The sequence below is a fragment of the Athalia rosae genome, chromosome 1, assembly GCF_917208135.1.
Source record: "Athalia rosae chromosome 1, iyAthRosa1.1, whole genome shotgun sequence".
Classification (NCBI taxonomy): Eukaryota; Metazoa; Arthropoda; class Insecta; order Hymenoptera; family Athaliidae; genus Athalia; species Athalia rosae.
The window spans coordinates 13,744,305-13,764,606 of record NC_064026.1 but is presented as its reverse complement, the minus strand read 5'-3'; the positions used below and the strand labels follow the sequence as shown (position 1 = coordinate 13,764,606).

The following is a 20,302-nucleotide window of genomic DNA, read 5'->3' as shown; positions in this document are numbered from 1 at the left end:
CGAAGTTACGTTAATGAATCATACGCGAACGATGTTGGTTCAACGGTATAACGATAGAAGCCGACATAAAATTACCGGAAATAGTTACATTTATGGCGATCAGTCAGTCTATCATGCTACAGAGCAGATGTCGTACTCCGCAGAAATCGACCATCTTACTTCTTTAAATACAACCAAGTCAAATATTCGTCACTAAACAACGACTTTCAGATTAGTCGGAAATTCTATCAAGGAATCAATTTTATGTTTTCGCTTTTATTACAGTTGTTACATGAATTTCGGGTATGATACTATTCTAGCGACCAAGAAATGCGAATGATAAATGAGAATGACGTATTTCTTAGGTATATTCTACGGTTGACACCAGGTCGAGTATTCCGTGGCCTTTCGGGCACTCTGGAAATAATTCCATGCAATTTTCTCCTCGCAGTCCAGCCTGCTTTGCGTCCAAGTAATCTTGTTCTACAAAATTGATTCCACCGTAATCAGGTCTGAAAAAAAAACAGAAAAAAAAAAACGAAAAGTTAATCGATAGCCCCAAATAATTTTCAATGCGATCGTCGAATCCATCCCACATACGTCAACAAGAGATGAAGGAGTTCTCCAACGAGGCCTTCCTCTTGCAACGGGGTTTCCGCCACCTCGCAAATTCCCCTCAATATGCATTGCTTGCCATTGGCGCCGGTCCTAAGAAGGAGACAAACGGGGATTAGCGATGACGTATGCACGTGAATTCGGGTGGACAATTGTATACGACGTCAAGCAGTTGTGTAATTTATGAAATTGATCAAATTCACAAATTTTCAACGACTGGAAACGTGGAATAATCCGGCCTCGGATGAGGATATTTTCAAGTGGTACGACGATTATACCTTTCGTATTGGCGTTCCAACATCGCGTAGGCTAACGATCTCTCGTAATTCGATGTACTCCGACGTCGTCTCTTTGGGGAAGTCGAAGAAAAATAATTTGTAAAATAACTTGCATTCGTTGGAAGAGGATACTGAAACTGTACATTTTGACCATATATCACCAATCGTTCGCCAACAGTGATCGGTATACCCATGCCGATGATGAACTGTAAAAATAAGAATCACGTATAACGTGTATGATCACTGTGATTGGCACGGCGGTGATATAGGATTATCGACATATTTTATTTCAGCGGTTTTGGTATAATTTTACACTCTACCATAAAGACGAGACAGTGAAAATAACGAAAGTTCGAGGCGTCCGTATCCCTATATCTGGTCAGTCGATACGACAACGGGTGGAGTTTATTATTTTGTGAGCGTCGTCGACATGTCGGAACTGAAAAGTCATTTTGGTGAATTATATTTCGAGTGATAAAAGAATGCGACCGTAAACTCGTAACTGCAACCGTGAGCAGGGAAGAAAACGAACAGTAGGGATGAGAATTACAGTCGAGGCTTGGTTACGTTCAAAGTTCTCGGAACCGGTGCTACAAACCCCTCGGTTCCTCTTTCCATATTTTAACTTTTGGAATATCGTCTGCTTTTTGTTGGTCTGCGATATTACTCAGCCGTAAAAGTTTCCGGTTTTTCAAGTTAGCTTAGCTCGAAATTCTCCAAGGCTCACCCCACTGAAATACAACTAGAGGTAGAACACTTTGATTGATTCTTTTTGTTTTATAAATCCAAATTATTTTATCGTGTTTTTTTTTACCATCCGCACCACGATCGGAGGAAATTTAACATATTTTTTTCAACTGTTATTCCACATGATATAACCGGTATCCGATTTCCCCTAATTTTCACCAATGTTATTCTTTTTTGTTTCCACGTGTACATCGACGAATCGCGTATTAAACATCAAAATTTACCTTAAATACTCCTCCGAAAGGTTGCACGAGTATAGGTGAGGGTAGTTGACGTTTTTCTCTTGTATAAACTTGTCCGTCACCGTACGCGTGAGCTGCGACCAGAAGTCCTGCTAACGGCAGTATAAAATCACAGCTCTTCATTTTTTTTATGCTTTCAGTAGTTCCTCAGATTTCAAGGTAAACCTTACACGCTTTTTGCCTTTATTTTAAGCAAACTTTTCTACGTAAAAGGTTGAATATCCACTCACGAAAAGAGGCTGAAGTTTGCCGCTGCAAGTTTCGTGTCTTTGGTAGTCTTCAGTTTGCTTACTTTGAAACAGTTTCTCAAAGTCCGTTAGTGGGAGGACTGACCTGGAAGGGTGTTTGTACAGAATTGCTTGCAGTTCAACTTATTACCGATAACGTCACAGCACAGGTTGGTAGCCAGGGGGTTAAGTTGCTTGTAAGCGAAGCAAACTAGAGCCCGCACAGAGTAGGTATATAATAAAATGAATAAATAAATGAGAGTTAACGAAGAGGGAGGCCAAAACCCGGTGGAAAGAAGCACCGGGGAGCCATGATCGATATATCACCTACGAGAAGACACGAATGCTATGCTCTCGGAGTATCTGGAGAGAGATATATTTCTTTTACTGCAGTAAATTCTCTTTTTGTTTTTTTCGCTCTCAAACCACTCGTAGTTTGCAGTCATGCATCATCTTAAGCATAGAATTATTGAGGGTATTTACCCTGTCGAGAGATATGTATTATTCCAACGATTTGCAGCGAACGCGTTTCTCCCCCGGATGGAAAAATAAACAAAAAATATATACATATCTACAGTGGGAATAAAAAATTCTTTTTCTCTCTTTTAGCTTCACTCTCGCAGGGTCCGTAACCTTTGTGAACTCTGGATACGTAGATCCCTCGGTAGATCCTGAATCTTTCCTTTGATTTTATCTACCCCCCACGCCTATCTGTCGTGAACACAGGGAAACCTGTCGACCAATTCATTTCTACAGATTTATTTCTCGAATGTTCACTGCTTTCGTACAAAAGTCATGTTCTTACTTAAAGAATTCGATTGTAAAAATAATGATCGTAATAATCGACGAGAAATTACAAACTCAATGAGAGTGAAAAGATATTTAAAGAATACAATCGATTCGAAGTCATCGGTTATTAGCGTGTGAATATTCAATTACAGTACTTTACAACGAAAAAAACCAATCACTCGCGTCTTCACTATAGATAAACAATTCCGATGGGAAATAACTCGATTTTTATTGCTGGCTCGCCCGTAAAACTTCCGTAAACGATTCCAACGGCGATTTGATGCAATCAGGATAAGCCAAGATGCAGTCTTCGCCGTTCCTGCCCAGCCTCTCTGCCTCGTGGTACATCTCGTGAACGCTCCGGTGATTGAAATCAAAGGCCTCCGGCAGGTCTTCCGATGGTCTGGAATGACAGAATCCCCGGTAACATCCACGGCCATTACACCGGAAGAAGAAAGAAAGAGAGCGGAAGTAAGAGAGTTGCGGTAGCGAGGTATTAAAAAAAAAAATACAAGAATTTTCATTCCCAGGGTAATCCTTAGCCTAACTGCGTATACTGATATTTTTTACCGAAAAAGTGCGAAACACGATACCAGCTGACGAATACGATCAGATTTCAAATTTTCGAAGCTATTTGAGATGTTGATACCGTGAAACAGGAGACAAGCTTCTGCCAAAGTTCAAGGCAAAGAGAATATTTTGAACACATCTTTCATGAGTTCGGTTTGAAATAATGAAAAGAATTCTGTAGAAAATCTTTTACACCAGCTATCATCCACCAATTGATCGACGAAGTCGTGGACGGTAGGGTACATCAATTCATTCAAGAGTCCGTAAAGAGTTCGAATTTATATGGCGAGTGTATGAAAGACGTGGCCAATATACCGCGTTATTTTTATTCTCTCTTCTTACGTTTCCTTGCGTTCGACGCATATTGTTTCCACCAACCTTTAGCGAACAGCTGGGCTTGACAAAACTAATTAACTTACGTTAGAAGCAAGTGGATGACTTCTTCGACGAGGTCCTGGTCGTTTCTAGCGAGCGGCGTCTCGGCTAACTCGCAGATGCTTCTGAGAAGGCATTCGCTCCCATCGTTCCTGGAAATTAATCAGTTCTATTGTTTCATTAAAAAATTAATTTCCTATATTCCGTTCCGTCACTCTAAAAGCTCTTTACACCGTCGAGTAACGTCATCACGGAGTAAGTCTTCAGATTCTCCATCACCGGCAACTGGTTTACACCGGCAACGATTACAGACACGACTCTATACTGGGATATAAAATTCCAAATCGATTTGAACTTGGCTTGTATTTATTCGGCCCGGACTGTTCGATTATTTACGTTCACACGCTCGTCGGGATATCTGTGATTATAATTTTGCAACAATTCAAGGTACAGAAACTACGCAAAGTTGAAATTGTTTTGCATACAACAATGCTGCAGGTCAGGGTGTGAATCTAAGGCATAGGTACTGTTATACAACTTTGACGATATTGAATTCCTCGAATATTACAGATGGAATGAGCCGTAGTGAAAACACTGCGGTAAACCGTTGCCGGTGATTCAATAAAGTAAAAAAGCACGCTGGCAAATCTTACTTTCCGAACAAGCCCTCGATGGTGTCGTAAGTATCTTGCAACGTCAGATCACGCGATGATCTTGCAGGAATAATGATCGGCTGCAAATCCTTCAAATTAGAGGGTAGTAGGTACTGGAGTTGAAATCCCAAGGAATAAACCATGGCTCGGTTCTTGATGTTCAGTTCGATTGGGGTTGAAAGCCCAATTGTGATCTACCGTGAAAATTATAAAATACAGAAATATAGCGAGCGTTTAATTATCCTGTTGAAGGGATCATTTATTCTAGATTAAGTTTATCTACCTAAATTCAATTATCATGTCAATTAAATTTCTCTTATCTCTTATGAACTTTTTTGCACCTATGAACTTTTTTCACTAAACGATGCGAAGCGTAGAGAAATGCGGGTAAGACGTAGAAAAATGATAGCGAGTTACTTTTTGCTCTACCCTGAACTATCACACTTACGAGAGAGTATTATACATCCATCTATCACCTGACAAATAAAAAGCCTTCTTCAGCAACTCAATTTTCACTTAAACTGTACCCTGCTATGGTAATTGTGTCACGTACGGTCTAATTCGCGTATCGTATTTGAATTATTTCAACATGAATATGGTTAAAAGTAAAAAAATTATTCTCTCGTCAATGAACCGTTGTGTGTTATTTTCTAAGTATACAAACCTGAAATTGCGTGGGCGACGGATACAATAGCGAGAGGCTTCTCTTCGAGAAAATAGTTAAGAAAATTAGTAAAAGATCCACGCGAAACATCGCGTTACGAAGTAGCAGCGTCGTTTGAGCCATAACCAACGGCACTTGGGGCGATTTTCGTATTAACCAGAGTAATTGAAACTCGAACCTCGTTGGCTGATGCTCCCGACGCCTCCGACGTTTCTTGACGCCGTCATCGCCGCGTCGTTACACAATTTACGAAGGCGTGAAAAGTAAACATTCGTTTAATACTTCTGATGCTTCTCTTTCTCGAGATGAAGCTGACCGGATCCAGACTCATCGAGATTTTTAAGAGAAGAGTCAATTGACTCGTGGATATTTTTTTACTAGGAAAGCGATGTGATCTCGTTCACCGGGGCCTAAATAAATTCAAGACTCTAATCGTACCTTACTCACGATCAGATTCTACTACTGTCGGTGGTATCGAAATATAGGATCACGTTTTCTCTCGGTTAACGGAACACGATCTCTTACTTCGAGGAACTGTAAATTATGACAACGAAGTGGAAATATGCACAGCAACTTCGTGGTACGCGAGAAAAGTATATAGCAGCAAAGAGAAACTGAAAACCGAAAGAGGCCCTCCACCGGGTATAAGAGAAGTTCCTAAAGTTTACCATACAGATCGTTATACTGGACTGAGCGGTCAAATACATATTGACACTGTACGGGGCAGGTGAGATGTATACCCTCCAGCTTATATCTCGACTCGCACTACTCGACTTTTGTATGTAAACTTCGATTATTCCTTTTTTTTTTTCACTTTTTCTCCAATTCTATCGGTTATCCTCTGAAATGCGGTGCATTTTCTATTTAAGATGTAAAAGTCTTCATTATCGATGAAGAAAAATTGCCGAGAGTTTATCCACGATAGTTTAACGTCACCGCAGACGGGGCGATAAAGAATTACCGCTGCCCGTACAACGGGGGGGGGGGGGGGGGGAGGAGGGTGATTAGACGTCGATAATGAAATTAAAAGTACCGTATAATGCTTGGCAAATTTACGAGTAGACAAAGCTCTTTTTACTTAGAGAAAGGGAAGTCACTATAAGGCCAAAGTTTGCAATATTAACCCAGAAGTCGAGGAAAACTCGGGCAGAACGAGGGTTGAAACGTCTCAGGAACGGTCAAAGTTCCGAACATTCTGTGGCTTATGAGATCATTCCGGACACCCCACCGTAAACTGAACGCATAACCATTCATTTGTTTTCGATGCTCACACAGCGCACATTAATTGCAAGACCGAAAACTTTCAGGGTTTTATAATCGTACAAGCATCTATAAGTTCATGTCTCTTGCATTTCAGCGAATTCAAGGTTCAACGGTCGTATGATAAAACAAAATTCATAAACCCCGTGATCAATGTACTTATAATATTATTCGATTATCAGATCATAATTGAACTGTACAAGTAATTTGTGGGGAAATCAATCACTGCGATCTACGAGACTTTTTTGTCCAACGTCGATTCACCCGTTATGTCGAGTCCCGATGCGTTCGCGGCAAGATTGGTCGTTTCCGTCTCTAGCTTTTCCCCCAGGTGAAAAGGAGGATATTAACCCGCCTGGCTGTTTGGATCGAAGGAAATTACCCTCGCGATGAAAGTGAGCCGCGATCAATAATCGATCCGTGAGAAGATGTCCAAAATACTCGCTTTGCATTCGGGATAAAAATCTGAGCATTGTTCCCCCACTTCGCGGCCATGTCGCTCCGCGGCGTGATAATCTCGATCGGCGTAATCGTCGTGTTCCTCCTTCGTACTCGACGGCCTGCAGAAAAATTACACATCAGTTGGCGAATGGAATATTTTTACGGCCGCATCTCAAGCACGTTTACAGACCGATTCTTGAACCCGTCAAACTACTCTGATTATCACGTGAATAACGTCGACATCTATTTCCACTTTGCAAGTAGGGGCGAAAAAAGAGGTAAGACTTCGGGAGATCGCGGCGATCAAGTAAAAGGTCAGACCGTGTCCCTGACGTGATTCAGACTAAGTAACGATTTGCACATGTTAGCGGGCAAGAAAAAAGGTCGGAAGAAAAAGGAGACGGGTGACACCCTCTTCATCCTCGAAACGTGCGTATCGATAGCTCGATAGAAAGAAAGAAAGATCAGACAAGGAGACGCGGGAAACTTACGGGGGGGGAGATTGACAAGTCGATGTATAATGAGGCATGAGATATATCTTACGTTAGAAAAGCGTGCACCAATTCACCAAAAAGTCCATGATTCGCGTTGAACGGAACGTTAGCCGCCTCGCAAATCGATCTCAGAACACACTCTTTGCCACCATATCCGAGAACTTGACTTGCGGCTTCCAAAACTTTGTAAATGCTCCATCGACTCTTCGACGATCTACTGTAATACACTCCGGGCTCGGTGTAGTAGGTAGAATTGTCCGGAAGTGCGTACAACATCTTCGAAAATACACCCACGATGACGCTCTCTCGATCCAGTTGGAGTGGCGTACCAAGACCAAAGATTAACTGCAATAATATCCGTCATGTCATCGTCAACCGAACACCGGGGGTTTTTCGAATGAAAGAAGTTCTCCGGTCGTGTATCGCTTCCGACGAATAATCGGTAATTCGAAAACGCAACCAGATACTCACCAATAGATTGGAAGCGCCGGCGTAGACCAATGTTCTTTTTTCACGTGACAGTTCACGATCGTCATTTTGATCGGTGAAGTTTTCTGAACTCACGAAGTCCGCAATATCGTCTTTAGACGAATGATCTCCGTAATATCGTCCACTGCAATAAGTGAACTCGAAAACTGATGCGAAAATAGTGGAGAATAAAATTGCACCGGCGCACTGCATGTCTCTGCCGTTATCGCCTCGACTACCGTAACAGTTTCAGACAACCACCCGTCCGCTAACGAGGCTCTTAACTTGCTTATAGTCTAACTCCGTTGAGACAGTTTCAGACTAAGAAAGACAACGGATAGATGGTTTTTTTTACCGTTATTAACAGCCGTTGCTTGTGAAGTGACCACCGTGAGAATATTCAATCATTAGCACCAAGCGGAAGGTGTCAACTATTGACAAAATAGTCATCTGATCCAATTCGAGAGAACTAACGGTCCCGATGCGATGCTGACTAGTTATTGGATAGCTAATAGCACACGAGAGAAATAAGCGGCGAAATCGGAATTGAATTTTTCTCTCTCCCCGTAATTGTCTTTGCGGGTAGCGGCGAATAGGTAGGTACGAGCGAGTATTCTTGACCCTCGGCTGCGTCCCGATCCCTTGTCACGAGTAAATGACTCAAAAGTCCGTCTGTTCCATTCAGGCGATAAAAAATGAACGCCGAAAAGATGATAAGCTCCGATCAATAAGCTACCCATGAAAATAGATCGAGAATGCTCGCTTTGCATTCGGGATACAGGGTCGAGCATTGATCCCCTTTTTGATGTCCAAGACGTTCCGCAGCCAGATAATCCCGATCTTTGTAATCGTCGGGTTCTTCCGTTGTACTCGAAGGCCTGTACTCGAATCAGAAAATCGAACCGTGAGATACGAAATCATGCAATTGACCAGAAATGGAATATTTTCAATGAGTAGAAGTGTTCTCACGTGAGAAAGCAGTGGATGAGTTCTTCGAAGAGGCCGTGATTCGGATTGAATGGGACGTTGGCCGCCTCGCAAATTGATCTCAGAAGACACTCCTTACCGCCGTATCCAAGAACAATACTCGCTGATTCCAGAACTTTGTAAATACTCCACCGACTCTTTGATGACCTTCTGTAATTCACTCCGGGATCCGTGTAGTAGGTAGAATTGTCGGGGAGAACGTACATCGATTTTGCAAATGCACCAACAATGGCACTCTCCTCGCCAACTCGAAGCGGCATACCGATACCGTAGATCAACTGAAAAGAAATAATAATTGCGATAAATTATTCATGAAATTAAAACTGAGGGCGGAACGTGTGAAACGATATAATCTGCATCCCGCGGAATCTTAAGCGACCTTAATTTCGGATTATTGCGATTTTTATTCAACTGCAACGTGGATAGAGGTCGGGGCAACCTCCTCGGGAGAGGTGATATTATTAAATCGCTTGGGAATCCAGATGTTATATCCATTACTCACGATCGCAAAAGGCGAGCCGGGAAACAGCAAAGTTCTTCTCTCGCGAGACAATACATCGTCCTTAAATTTTGCGTCGTTTCGCATGCGTTTCTCTCCTTCGTTGTATGACTGATGATCGGCTCGGTAACGCCCGAAGGAATCACAGCTGGTAACCGTCCAGGTAAATATGGCACACAATAAAATACTTCGAATTTCCATATCTCGCGATATTATTTCAGTATTATTCAATAATTCTCTTTCACTAACACGGCGTTCGCGTTCGCCTATCTCGGTTGAAACAGTTTCAGACTAAGGAAGACAACGACCGAGCGATATATTTACCGTTAACGACGTACCCCGCGGAAGGATCACAATGGGAATATTTGATTGTTAGCACCTCGAGGAGGTGTCAACTCTTGGCATCTGCTACGCATTAAGCTGGTTAACGGTATTGGTGAGATTTACCTCCCATACCTGCTTATTAGATGTACACTTGTACGTGGTCAGCTGCGGACAATCACGTGATAAAAAGACCTCGCTTCTTTCAAGTTTCTATACGAAACGACTCGAGAGCTTGTGACTGTACGGCCAATAAAACGTCAGCGACGAATGGCATCAAGTCCGGTAACTACAAGAGGAGAGGACGGAAAGACGCCGGAAGAGAAGTGGAGTATCATAATCTTACCAATTTATATAATGTCGTATCGTAGTAAATAATAGAACGCTAAGATAAGAGCCGGAAATTCGTCGGTACGGCCGGAAGATACAACATCATATTTTTCTCATTCTATTCCTTTCTCCTCTTCTTCTTTCCGTTCTTTTTCTTGATGACCCTTACAGAGCACTGACGAACAGAAGCCGAGACTCAAGGATCACTACAATTCATCTTTTACATCCCTGGCTCACAATCATTGTCGTGGTAAAAGAACTATTCCTTTTCAGCCATCTGCGGTTGGTACTTGGAAAAAAACTAACGAAGCCATGATATAATTTCGCGTAACACATTATTGCAGCGAAATTTTAAGGAAAATTAATCAAGACATTACAAGAGTCGTGGGGTGATAAAGATGGCAGTAAAGGAGTATAAATGTATATATATATATATATAAAGTGGTCTCGAACCGTGCGCAACGCGCATCCTTTTACCTAAGACGAAAGGATCGATTTTTATGGAGCTATCAAGATGTCTTCCTTGATCCCCAATAACTTTTATCGAACGCATTTTATACCCGTCTTATTAAAAAAGTAAAAGAGTGAACTGCCGATATTATCTCAACTGATCCGGAGGTGTAAATGATCTGTCGAATAACGGTGATACAGATTTTATTTCTTCGTCATAATTCACAATCGGTCTCCATCGTACGAAAGAGAGGCGGCGAATATCGGTGAAAACAACCACCTAAACATTAATGGTCTCGACGAAAATAACCGTCAGACATTGTATCCGTCCGTATCAGTTTTCCGTCTCTGTGAAATATTCAAGTGGACTAGTCTCGCAATCTGATGAAAACTTTTTGCATGTCTGTGGAGATTTCCTTCCAAGTGATTCGGCCGCAATATACTCTTGATCCTCGTTCTCCAAAAACTCTTCGTCGGTTGTCGATGGCCTGAAATAACAATGGGTGCGGTCATTAAGCAGCAATCAAGGGCGTCTAATTGAGCGCGGAAGTATCTTGAGCGGTTCGCATCGTATACGCCATCCGGGCAAAAAATACGATCTCACGGCGTGCATTTTTTTACTCTTTTTAACTTGACTTTATCCCTCGCGAATTTTACTTCAGAAAAGTAAACGGTTCAATCGAATACCCCGCTACTCTTGAGTCAATAGATACCTACAACAGTTGAAGCGGCAAATATATTTTCGTGCAACCCGCTAATTTTTTACGCTCTTAATAAATAATAACTCCGTTATAACCGATAAACGTTAACTTCTTTAACTTACTTACGTGAAAAAAACGTGCAAAAGTTCACCCAGAAGTCCATGATTCTCGTTGAATTGCGACCCGGCTGCTTCACAAATCGCTCTCAACAAACAAGACTTTCCACTTCCGAAAATACCGAAGCCTGACTCGAACATTTTATAAGTTTCCCAACGTGTTATACTTCCTGTAACGTACTTTGAAAGCTACAAGTGTGACAGGAGAGAGGTCCATATTTTTATCAAATAAATATGCTCGCATACGGTACGAGCAGCTAAAGTTCGCCATATTTCTGGTGCGAGGAATTTTCGGTTATTTCTAAATTTCCAACAAACATCACCGTCGTCGTGGATTCGTGAAATTTACGCCCGGTTAGGTTGATTGTGAAACGCTTCGCTTTCGGACAATTTTTCGCGTAGCTGGGCTGCCGCGGTGCCGAGTAACGATCAACCCAACCGGGCGTGCAACTGATTAGTGAGAATTACTATTTCACCTTGATGTTTTTTTTTAAATCTTTCCTCGCCGAGCGATCGTTCGTAGCGCACATACGGATCCGTGTAAAACGTCGCGTTGTACGGCAAGTTATAATTATGTTTGACGACGTAACCAACGATCAGTCCACCCTCCATGGGTAATCCAAGACCAATAATAAGCTAGAAAAGTTCTAGAAAAATTAATTATTTGGCACATGAAAAGAATATCCAAATTGTAATTTCAAGTAAAATCACGAGTGATGCCGATAATCAAGATGTCATCAATAATTACGTTATAAACTTTTGTACCCTAATAGAGTGAGTCCGTTAAGAAGCCGCGAGCGAAGGTTCCCCGCGTAAAGCGCGATGAAACTTTGTGTCGAATCTCGGAGACTTGATAGCTTTTTTATTTCTCGTAAAAGAAGTGAAAAAAAAAACAAAAAAAAAAGGAAAAAAAAAAAAAAGAAGCCAAGAAAAACAACTCGAAGCAAGGGAATTACCTGCACTTTTGTAGGGGCGTTACCAACCCCAGGTGGTGGATAAACTAAATACCGTTTTTCTCGCTCTTTCACTGACTCCAAACATTTAACGACGGTGAATATCTCGCAAGACTTGGCTAGCAATGCAAGATATACAAAAAAATACTCCATGATCGTATATACTCGAGTCTCTCGAGGGAGCTGAAAATTTATGCACTCCGACAAAGCCCGCGCTAATTAACGCAAGTTCCTCGTGCTTGTCATAACTGAATTAGTATATTTTAGTCTCTGGTAACCCGAGTACTAAGTACTTTGACTTCTGTGTGCAACCGCATCTGTGTTAATTTTATTCCGATCCCTTATACTTCGAAAAAAAATATCGAATCTTACCTCCGTCGATCGCATCATCGTTCAACCGAGAAGTATTGTTGCTATAGGTACGCAAAGAAAGAGTGAATCAATACTCAGCGACTCTCCAATTGTAATATTTGAGGGGAAATACGATAACTTTTTGTCTAATTGTAAATAGATTCATAATCGATGTAATCGAACCTCAGTAAATAAGAAGGAATCTTGGGTGGGCATCGGTGCAAAATTCACACCATCAAAGCCGCGACTAGTCCTGGTACAGCAGGAATATCGAGGATTTCAACATCCGGCTTTATCGTTATTTCCATAAATTTATGAACATACAAGTTCAGCGTTTCCGATCAATATATAAAGGGTGGCGTATTTTGGATATCGCCTCAGGCGCGAAATCAACTTGCCACAGTGCTGTTGCTTACCTCTATTTTTCCTCATACCAAGAAAACAATATCCTCCGTGAAGAAATCGAATGAAATGTAATTAAGATAAATTATCACGCAAACATACGACGTAGTGTTGTATTTTACAAACAGTTCACCCCTCCAACGTCAATTGAAACGTCTTTCAGGCTATCGGTATTGAAGTGCAGAGTCGCAACTATGCGACCTTTGTAACCTCAAGTTATCGGTCGACGTTCTTATGAATCTAGGAAAGCAACGCACGGATTGTCAAGTCGCGCCCCACGGGTATATTCAATGGTTAGAGCTGGCGGTGTCGGTGCGGCCAAAAACGACGATATAAAGTAAATACAATTTACAGAATAATTCATGTCAGTCAGAGTGGAAGGCATTACAGCTAAAACGCAAAACAAAAGAAAGAAATAAAAAAAATAAACAACAGCGCATTAGGTTTCTGGTCCCAACGCCAAGGAAATGGGTATATCTATACCGTATAACGAACAGGGCTTAAGTCTATAGAGTGAAGAGGGCTTCTTCAACAATTTTGCGTGAAATTCCATAAAACTTGAAACTTGGTGAAAACGACAAGAGAAGAGTTTTGCCAAGATAATTATACCGCGTTGGCGATAAGGAGTCGAAATAAACTAACGAAATCTAATGAAAGAGTTCTACATGTGTAATTAATCATGAATACAAAAAGAGATAATATCAAGACGAATGTCATGCAAGTTTGGAAGAAGGTATGGAATTAAAAACGTTGGTACTAATTTGACTCTATATTTATTGTTTTTTTTTTCATTGTTCTGATCCATAAGTTCAACTGAACGAAGGTACAAACAATTAATTCCGTACAGTACAGAATAAAGGAAAATAAAAAATATTATCAATGAATTTCACTTCAATCGGACAATGATCGAACTTTGAAATCCTTCCATCCTTCTGCTGTCAAGTATACTTGTGCGAAATGGTGGAATTGAAACGAATGATCGCGGAATCGGCACGCCAGCAAAAATAAAAATTACGAGTCGTACGGAAGTGACGGCACGAGTTTTTGCCCAAGTTCCGTAAAATAGTCCAAGGGACTACTCTGGCACTCGGAGAATAGCGACTTGCAGTTGCCTCGGAAAGTACCGCCCAGTTTCTCCGCCGCACGGTACTCCCTATCTGCATAAGTCTCGTGTTCTTCGCTCGTCGTCGATGGCGTCAGCAGAACGTGGAGAAGCTCACCCAGGAGACCATGATCTTCGTTGAAAGGCGTCTCGGCAGCCTCGCAAACTGCACGCAGAAGACAAACTCTACCGCCGCCAAATCGTTCCATGGCCTCTTCCAGTATACCGTAGATAGTCCACCTCGAAGTCGTCCCTACGAATGAACTAAAATTTGAAAGGATTCGATGACATTTTTAAATGTAAATTTCACGATTCCTCGGAGCCCTGCAACACGGCCGGAAAAGCAAAAGTGCGGCAAGAGGTAATTTACATGACCGACGCGAGTTTGGGTGTTTTCTACGCTGAAGAATATTATAAGAACGAGGACATCTCCGAGTCGCCGGGATCTCCCCGAATTTTTTCGATGTTCGTTCGTAGTCTGGTGTCAATAATTTTTAGACCTGCCGAGACTGCCTGGCGTAACACCCCCTATTCGTAAATACGAAAACAAACTTTTCAGAGAAATTCAATTTGCCAATCTTTTGTCCCTCAAATTTATGCCGACCAATTCCCCGTAGCATTCATTTGCCAGCTTCTTCAGCTGTTATATACATATATATATATATGTATAGTCGACAAAGTTTCTCTCGAACGAACACTTCAGGCATCAATTTCTCCGGGAAGTAGATCATTTTCTATCCTATCCTAAGAATTCATCACCTTCAGGACCAGTTTTTTTTTTTTTTTTTTATTCTTTTGTGACAGTCTGGCTTCGCGAATATTCAGAGATTCGAATTCTACAACTTTCGACTCACGCCTCACCTTTAGATGTCCGTTGCACTTGAACCGTCGCGTTCTCCGACGGCAATAAATTGTTTCGCACTGACCGTTCGTACCGAACGTACGGATCCGTGAAGTCCGAAACGTTGTAAGGAAGGTCGTAGTTGCACTTGAGAACATACCCAAGCGTCATCGAGATCTCACCCTCCATTGGAAGACCCAGACCGAATAGCACCTGAACATTCAGAAGATCGACATTTTATGCAAACATACATTTGGTCATTGGTACACAGAAATCCCTTAAATCAGTTGAAAACGCAGTCGTTGGTTGGGCACGAGTATAGTCGAATAAGTGGGTTTCTCATTCAATGCGGTTTTCACTCACAATCAGAACTAGAAAATTCCTCGCCTAAGTAGGTGCGCGCGGTGAACGCTTGTTTGATCCCGATTTTGCAGAAATCGGAATCTTTGTCCGCCCTAATTATAGATAATTCTGAATTTCAAGGTACTTTTTCAAAGTCAATTTTGCATTAACGAAACGAGAGCGAATCAGGGAGTGGTACGTGTAAAATTTTGACATCCGCGAAACAATAACTGTATCCCATTGTAAATAGATACTGCAGTGAGACAGTATAATTGTCGAAGATTGCCCTAACACGAAAGTCCAACAAAGTTCTTTCAAGTTTGCACGAAAACGATTCATGTATGCACGGTTTACACGTAACTCGGCGAAGTTGAATTTCTCGCTTCGAGCGTTAAAGGAGAATTTTGTCCAGAGTGTAGGACGCATACCTGTACTTTAGTCTCGCTGTCCAAGGGATCCGGGAATACCAAGTGTCTTTTTCTCCTGAGAAGATCTTTGATAGAGAATTGATCGATTGCGCGACAGCAGATCATCGTAGCGGCGATCACGGCGATAATTAAAATGACGAAGTTATTGTCCATCGCTGATCGTCGATATTAGTTTTTTTTTTTCCGTTCACCCCCGGAGTGACGACTCAAATTTGTCAATCAGTCAGCCCGATATATTACAGAATTCACGCCGAGCACTAGAAATTCTTACGATACTCGGGATTCATTTCACGGAGTGTTCGTCAATTGACATAATTATCGAGAAAATACTGTGTGCACATCTCTTAACACTGGGAGCTTGTGGTTGATGTCGATAGCGTGTAGGTGAACCACGATGCCCAGCTACTCGGCAATGTACCAATATTGGAACGCAGCCTGAATCTCGAGCTCTGCTGCCCGTTAGACTAGTTTGAGTTTTTGGTTTCAAAGGATTAGAGGCACGGGTGGGTGCCATTCTACCAGAATCCCAAGAATGTCTCCTCAGCGCCGTTTCACGTAAGTCTGCCGCTGTTTAGTTTTCTATTCTTTTCTTTTCCGTCATTATTATTTTTTTTTTTTCTTTCTCTTTCAGACTTTGCCGGGCGCCTCATTTTTTTTACTTCGTTTTCTCCCATTATCTCATAAAATCTTTTCTTTTTTTCTTCATTGTTTTTTCGGTTTATCTTTTACTTTTTCTTTTCTAATCTTATTTCTTCTTGACTCGTACTTTCTTCTCCTTTTTGCGAGTTGTTAGTCTTGCTCCTTCGACTTCATATACATGTACCCATATAAACCAGACGGAAGACGAAGAAACGTTGGAAAGTTTTTCGTAATGGAGAATCAGTTTTCGGTACAATGATTAAGATAATAATTGCTCAACAGAGCCACTTCCAACATCGTCGTATTCACACGAACCCGACCCACGCCTTTTATATTTTACACGTACGAGTTTCTCAGAGTTAACTGAAATTCATTAATGTTTCTAATCGACGTCATATTGGAATTTTTCGAGCAAAGCAATTCGCGGAAGTTTTTAATTTTTACCGATATCACCATTCATGAGATTCACCCTTATGAAGTTACTTTCGCCGAATCGGAGCACCGTGACATCGGTGCTCATATTTCTGTGCATGCATTACACGATGAATGAGAATAGTTTTACCGTCTTGTCCGGTTAACTACCATTCACAATTATTATCCGAGTGTACGGTAGTACCGGTACTTTTCAGTTATCGGTCAATTTCGAGGAAAAATATTTGAAAAATTACGCCTAGATCGCTACCGCTACCACATATATAGAAAGTGAAATACCCCATTGCGAAGGGTGAGCTAAAAACTACGTGTGCTCCTCGTCAATAACGACTCGTTGAACCAACCTGCGTACGGGTACCGCTCGAGCTGGGATCGCGATACGAATACTAAATCACCTTTTAAAAATTTAAATCCCTTATATACGCAGAGGATGGTTTCGCGCACGTCTCACGCCTTAATACCAGATCTAGTCTGCGGTGTTACGACCGCGAAATTACGCCCCGTGTTCCGTGCCAAATTATGAATCTATGAGATGATGACGATCATCGTTTATTCTAAGTGCAGTTGTTACAACTAATCGTTATTCTCACAGGGTCTTCATAATCGTCATCCTTGCGGTATTGGCATCGGTGGAATTCGTCGAAAACCACAATTCGGAAATAGCCGAGATACTTCACAGGCCGATGAGGTCCTTGGCGTACCCTAGCAACAGTGGGATGGGTGTAAGCATATAATTACACTTGATACATTACATATTTACCGGGAAGTTTATTTTTACATGCAATATATGTACATTGTGATAATTGAATGTACTCGAAACCATTTTACACAGCTCTTCTTCGCGTTGGCGGTCCCGTTAAATGATCCCGAACATTCGATATCATTGTCCTACTTTTTTGAAGCGAACTACAAGCTTCCGGATAATGCGACGTATTACGACGCAGGGTATTACGGAGTCAGGAAACGACGCAGTATCGACAGGACGACGGTCTATCGAGTCCTGGAAAGTAAATTCGAAAGGTTGGTCTTTTTTTACTTCGATGTACAGTACCATAGATATGTTCAATATATCTATGACAGTACGTAGAATTTATTCATATGGGACGATGAATAGGAATATACAGTAGGCGGTCGTAAGCCAAAATTGTATGAAATTTACTTACCATGCGACAGGTTTAGGGCTCGGTCAGCTTCTGTAATCGGAAAAAAGAATTTTCTCCGGATTTCTCAAGCGTTCGTATCTCTCACTTCCATTTCGAGTTTTTACACGTATCAGGTGTACCTACAGAGTGAACAATGAATCGCTTCGTCAAGTCTTCAAAGAACGGTGATAAATTCGACAAAAACCAGGCACTAAGACTCCGCCGTCACTTGACAAAAAATAAATAAATAATTTCCGCCGTTTAATTACTTGTTGATTCATCGTCAAGAGAATCGGGTATTTCAAGTCCCTGAATAAATCTTCTCTAAGCTTCGGAATCGGTCCAATAAACTCTCGACGTTTCTCTCTTTCTACCGCCAAAATTTTTATTCCTCTCAATTATTCGTTCGCGAGACTCGAATAAACGGTGAAATTTATCGTAATTATCATTTTATTTGTTTCTCTCATTTTCTCCTCAGCGCCGGTTTTCCGGGACGCGAATGTCTGCTCCGCTCGATCTGTGAGACGTCCGAATGGCCGATCCGACACAACGGAATCTTAGGAGACGTGATGCATGTAATTTTAACGTAAGTTTTCCGTTTTCCTCTGGAGCACCGTGTCCGACATCGCATTGGATTCCGCTACCGATTTTTCACACATAACTTTATCGACAGACCCTCGTCGTCTCAGAAGGAAGATTTGCCGAGAGAATTCTCGGAAGCCGAAGAAGCTGGAAAGAATGGCACGTGCACAAAATTCTACCCTCTTTGTCCGATGGGGGTGTTCGACGTTATCGGAACTTTCATCGGCTTCTAGGAGCGGCGTTCGATGTTGACAATTACTGATTTCCCGCAACCGATCACCTTCGATATCGACCAGATATCATGAAGAATCATCTCATCCTTAGAATTTCAGTCAGTTTCTCGACAAAAGCGTAGCAGTGTTTATTGAACGGAAGTCGTTAGATCCGTTAGTGCGGAAGGTTGTGGAGAAGTTTCCAAACAGCCTGAACGGAATTTAGTTTCCTTTTCCAGCTCGCGCCGTTGAAATTTATCCCGTAAATATGTTAAGAGGTACGCGTAAAGCTCAGCTTATTTATTTGTAATCTCATACAATTTCTCTTAAAAAAAACTTACGCCGTAAATATCTCTGATATTTGTAAACATTTGCCCACTTATCACCTGCCCCATTCACCTCTGAATTGTATAACTTCATACACACCGCGAGCATTGTCTCCAATCGGAGTACCTTATACTTGATAAGGGTAGACGGGTAATAATTTACTGACAAATAGGACTGGAATTAAGCGGGATCTGGACGTGCTTATACATATACGTTTTCCGTACGACGACAACTTCGCGCGATCCGCACTCAACGAATCACACCGATTTAAACTAATTTGAAAATCTTTCGAATAACCAAACTTCTCGAACGAGCGTGGTCTTTATTTCTTTTTGCTTCCGAAATCGACTTGACCCAACCTATCCGACGCATTCCATGAACGTACCTAGCGCACGAGCACTCACGGTATTAGAGATGTATCATTGAAGCTTATACAAGTATACACAGAACCATCCTATCTATTCCATCGTGGCCCGATGCTCTCGACCCCCAGATCCTCGATATCGCATCGCATGTAGGATGTGTACGATCCGGAATAAGATAACGCGGAGGAACTACATCTGAATAAAAATCAGTACTTAGGAAAAATATGTCCAAGGCATTGGATACGATCGACATAAATAAGGGATACGGATCAAAGAAGATGAAATTATCATACTTTTTACAAGAAAATACCTCCATTTTCTCTGTGTACTGTGCTATTTATTTGACTTTATTTAATCAGGTCAGCCAGAAGTCGGTAGATTCACGAGAGCCGTTTCCTTCTGCGCAGTATCTGGAGCAGTGTCCGCTCCACGGTATAAGGTGCGGTAACTGTATCTGTACATTTGTATCAGTCCATTACAAAACAGACGTATTTAATCAGTAATATACTTTGATTATCCCCAATCAATGTCTCTCGTAATAGCCGAGCTTAATTATTATTGGATACTTTGATTGCAAACGGCTGATCGATTTCACCCAATTTCGAGGCGACGCGTCGATTCGCCGAATAGAGGGTTGCTCGAATATAGCAAGAAATATCCTTTTGCACTTGGCACGAGCTGTTGGAGAATTCTGTATGTGTACGCGTGTTGTATACAGTATATATATCCTATGTAATATAACGTATAGCTAACTTCACGTACATCGACTTCCGATGAATACAAATTTTGCCCGACTATACGTATACGTACACAACACGTGCTACCTTTTCGCGATTTTCACGGGGTGCGGCACGGTGTTATATTATGTATAGACGGAAGGTACCCATGTGTGGTATATACTATAGTATTGCATGCGAATATCGCTGTACAAGGTGAGCGTTCATTTCATTTATGCACGGTAGAACGTCGTTTGTACAG

The 20,302-nt window shown here is 41.6% G+C and overlaps 7 protein-coding genes across 8 annotated transcripts; 1 reads left to right on the top strand and 6 right to left on the bottom strand.

Annotated features, from left to right (window-relative positions):
• Positions 1-219: 219 nt before the first annotated feature.
• On the bottom strand, positions 220-2,516 carry LOC105686951. The gene is made up of 4 exons (XM_012402247.2): positions 1,844-2,516; positions 873-1,078; positions 580-687; positions 220-491 (listed from the first exon to the last, which is right to left on the bottom strand). Exons 1-4 carry the CDS (start codon positions 1,982-1,984, stop codon positions 341-343), a joined length of 606 nt encoding a protein of 201 aa, XP_012257670.2. The 5' UTR covers positions 1,985-2,516; the 3' UTR covers positions 220-340.
• A 315-nt stretch (positions 2,517-2,831) lies between these two features.
• Positions 2,832-5,800, bottom strand: LOC105686952. The gene is made up of 4 exons (XM_012402248.2): positions 5,140-5,800; positions 4,476-4,669; positions 3,867-3,974; positions 2,832-3,280 (listed from the first exon to the last, which is right to left on the bottom strand). The coding sequence occupies exons 1-4, from the start codon at positions 5,260-5,262 to the stop codon at positions 3,106-3,108; spliced, it is 600 nt and encodes a 199-aa protein (XP_012257671.2). The 5' UTR covers positions 5,263-5,800; the 3' UTR covers positions 2,832-3,105.
• Positions 5,801-6,179: 379 nt separating this feature from the next.
• Positions 6,180-9,638, bottom strand: LOC125499721. The gene is made up of 5 exons (XM_048648888.1): positions 9,292-9,638; positions 8,772-9,067; positions 7,806-8,680; positions 7,384-7,679; positions 6,180-6,959 (listed from the first exon to the last, which is right to left on the bottom strand). Exons 3-5 carry the CDS (start codon positions 8,013-8,015, stop codon positions 6,806-6,808), a joined length of 660 nt encoding a protein of 219 aa, XP_048504845.1. The 5' UTR covers positions 8,016-8,680; positions 8,772-9,067; positions 9,292-9,638; the 3' UTR covers positions 6,180-6,805.
• On the bottom strand, positions 8,527-9,049 carry LOC125499757. Its single transcript, XM_048649119.1, has 2 exons — positions 8,772-9,049; positions 8,527-8,680 (listed from the first exon to the last, which is right to left on the bottom strand). The coding sequence occupies exons 1-2, from the start codon at positions 9,047-9,049 to the stop codon at positions 8,527-8,529; spliced, it is 432 nt and encodes a 143-aa protein (XP_048505076.1).
• A 938-nt stretch (positions 9,639-10,576) lies between the features above and the next one.
• LOC105686955 lies at positions 10,577-13,060 on the bottom strand. The gene is made up of 4 exons (XM_048648889.1): positions 12,163-13,060; positions 11,683-11,842; positions 11,217-11,376; positions 10,577-10,877 (listed from the first exon to the last, which is right to left on the bottom strand). Exons 1-4 carry the CDS (start codon positions 12,310-12,312, stop codon positions 10,724-10,726), a joined length of 624 nt encoding a protein of 207 aa, XP_048504846.1. The 5' UTR covers positions 12,313-13,060; the 3' UTR covers positions 10,577-10,723.
• Positions 13,061-13,666: 606 nt separating this feature from the next.
• Positions 13,667-15,779, bottom strand: LOC110117057. The gene is made up of 3 exons (XM_048648887.1): positions 15,626-15,779; positions 14,876-15,068; positions 13,667-14,267 (listed from the first exon to the last, which is right to left on the bottom strand). The coding sequence occupies exons 1-3, from the start codon at positions 15,776-15,778 to the stop codon at positions 13,924-13,926; spliced, it is 690 nt and encodes a 229-aa protein (XP_048504844.1). The 5' UTR covers position 15,779; the 3' UTR covers positions 13,667-13,923.
• A 234-nt stretch (positions 15,780-16,013) lies between these two features.
• Positions 16,014-20,004, top strand: LOC105686956. 2 transcript variants are annotated; one of them, XM_012402253.2, is made up of 5 exons: positions 16,014-16,180; positions 17,289-17,418; positions 17,529-17,716; positions 18,317-18,424; positions 18,512-19,997. In XM_012402253.2, exons 1-5 carry the CDS (start codon positions 16,158-16,160, stop codon positions 18,651-18,653), a joined length of 591 nt encoding a protein of 196 aa, XP_012257676.2. In that variant the 5' UTR covers positions 16,014-16,157; the 3' UTR covers positions 18,654-19,997. The 2 variants fall into 2 exon arrangements, with proteins under 2 accessions (XP_012257676.2, XP_048504852.1); XM_048648895.1 differs by lacking the exon at positions 16,014-16,180 and adding an exon at positions 16,302-16,514 and having other exon boundaries at positions 18,512-20,004.
• The last annotated feature ends 298 nt before the right edge of the window (positions 20,005-20,302 follow it).

What these genes read in the sequence shown, in the direction of transcription:
- LOC105686956 (XM_012402253.2), top strand. Translation starts at nt 16,158, where the DNA reads ATGTCTCCTCAGCGCCGTTTCAC. An exon ending in CTAGCAACAGTGGGATGGGT is followed by an intron (nt 17,419 to 17,528) that starts GTAAGCATATAA and finishes CATTTTACACAG; the next exon opens with CTCTTCTTCGCGTTGGCGGT. An exon ending in GTGATGCATGTAATTTTAAC is followed by an intron (nt 18,425 to 18,511) that starts GTAAGTTTTCCG and finishes CTTTATCGACAG; the next exon opens with ACCCTCGTCGTCTCAGAAGG.
- LOC105686951 (XM_012402247.2), bottom strand. Translation starts at nt 1,984, where the DNA reads ATGAAGAGCTGTGATTTTATACTGCCGTTAGCAGGACTTCTGGTCGCA. An exon ending in CTTTCGGAGGAGTATTTAAG is followed by an intron (nt 1,079 to 1,843) that starts GTAAATTTTGAT and finishes TTATTTTTACAG; the next exon opens with TTCATCATCGGCATGGGTAT. An exon ending in CTCCTTCATCTCTTGTTGAC is followed by an intron (nt 492 to 579) that starts GTATGTGGGATG and finishes TTTTTTTTTCAG; the next exon opens with ACCTGATTACGGTGGAATCA.
- LOC105686955 (XM_048648889.1), bottom strand. Translation starts at nt 12,312, where the DNA reads ATGGAGTATTTTTTTGTATATCTTGCATTGCTAGCCAAGTCTTGCGAG. An exon ending in ACGCCCCTACAAAAGTGCAG is followed by an intron (nt 11,843 to 12,162) that starts GTAATTCCCTTG and finishes GAACTTTTCTAG; the next exon opens with CTTATTATTGGTCTTGGATT. An exon ending in CTTTTGCACGTTTTTTTCAC is followed by an intron (nt 10,878 to 11,216) that starts GTAAGTAAGTTA and finishes TTGTTATTTCAG; the next exon opens with GCCATCGACAACCGACGAAG.
- LOC105686952 (XM_012402248.2), bottom strand. Translation starts at nt 5,262, where the DNA reads ATGGCTCAAACGACGCTGCTACTTCGTAACGCGATGTTTCGCGTGGAT. An exon ending in CGTCGCCCACGCAATTTCAG is followed by an intron (nt 4,670 to 5,139) that starts GTTTGTATACTT and finishes TTTTCACGGTAG; the next exon opens with ATCACAATTGGGCTTTCAAC. An exon ending in ATCGAGGGCTTGTTCGGAAA is followed by an intron (nt 3,975 to 4,475) that starts GTAAGATTTGCC and finishes ATTAATTTCCAG; the next exon opens with GAACGATGGGAGCGAATGCC.
- LOC110117057 (XM_048648887.1), bottom strand. Translation starts at nt 15,778, where the DNA reads ATGGACAATAACTTCGTCATTTTAATTATCGCCGTGATCGCCGCTACG. An exon ending in ACAGCGAGACTAAAGTACAG is followed by an intron (nt 15,069 to 15,625) that starts GTATGCGTCCTA and finishes CTGAATGTTCAG; the next exon opens with GTGCTATTCGGTCTGGGTCT. An exon ending in AGTGCAACGGACATCTAAAG is followed by an intron (nt 14,268 to 14,875) that starts GTGAGGCGTGAG and finishes GTTCATTCGTAG; the next exon opens with GGACGACTTCGAGGTGGACT.
- LOC125499757 (XM_048649119.1), bottom strand. Translation starts at nt 9,049, where the DNA reads ATGCCGCTTCGAGTTGGCGAGGAGAGTGCCATTGTTGGTGCATTTGCA. An exon ending in CTCATCCACTGCTTTCTCAC is followed by an intron (nt 8,681 to 8,771) that starts GTGAGAACACTT and finishes ATTCGAGTACAG; the next exon opens with GCCTTCGAGTACAACGGAAG.
- LOC125499721 (XM_048648888.1), bottom strand. Translation starts at nt 8,015, where the DNA reads ATGCAGTGCGCCGGTGCAATTTTATTCTCCACTATTTTCGCATCAGTT. An exon ending in CCGGCGCTTCCAATCTATTG is followed by an intron (nt 7,680 to 7,805) that starts GTGAGTATCTGG and finishes ATATTATTGCAG; the next exon opens with TTAATCTTTGGTCTTGGTAC. An exon ending in TTGGTGCACGCTTTTCTAAC is followed by an intron (nt 6,960 to 7,383) that starts GTAAGATATATC and finishes ATTTTTCTGCAG; the next exon opens with GCCGTCGAGTACGAAGGAGG.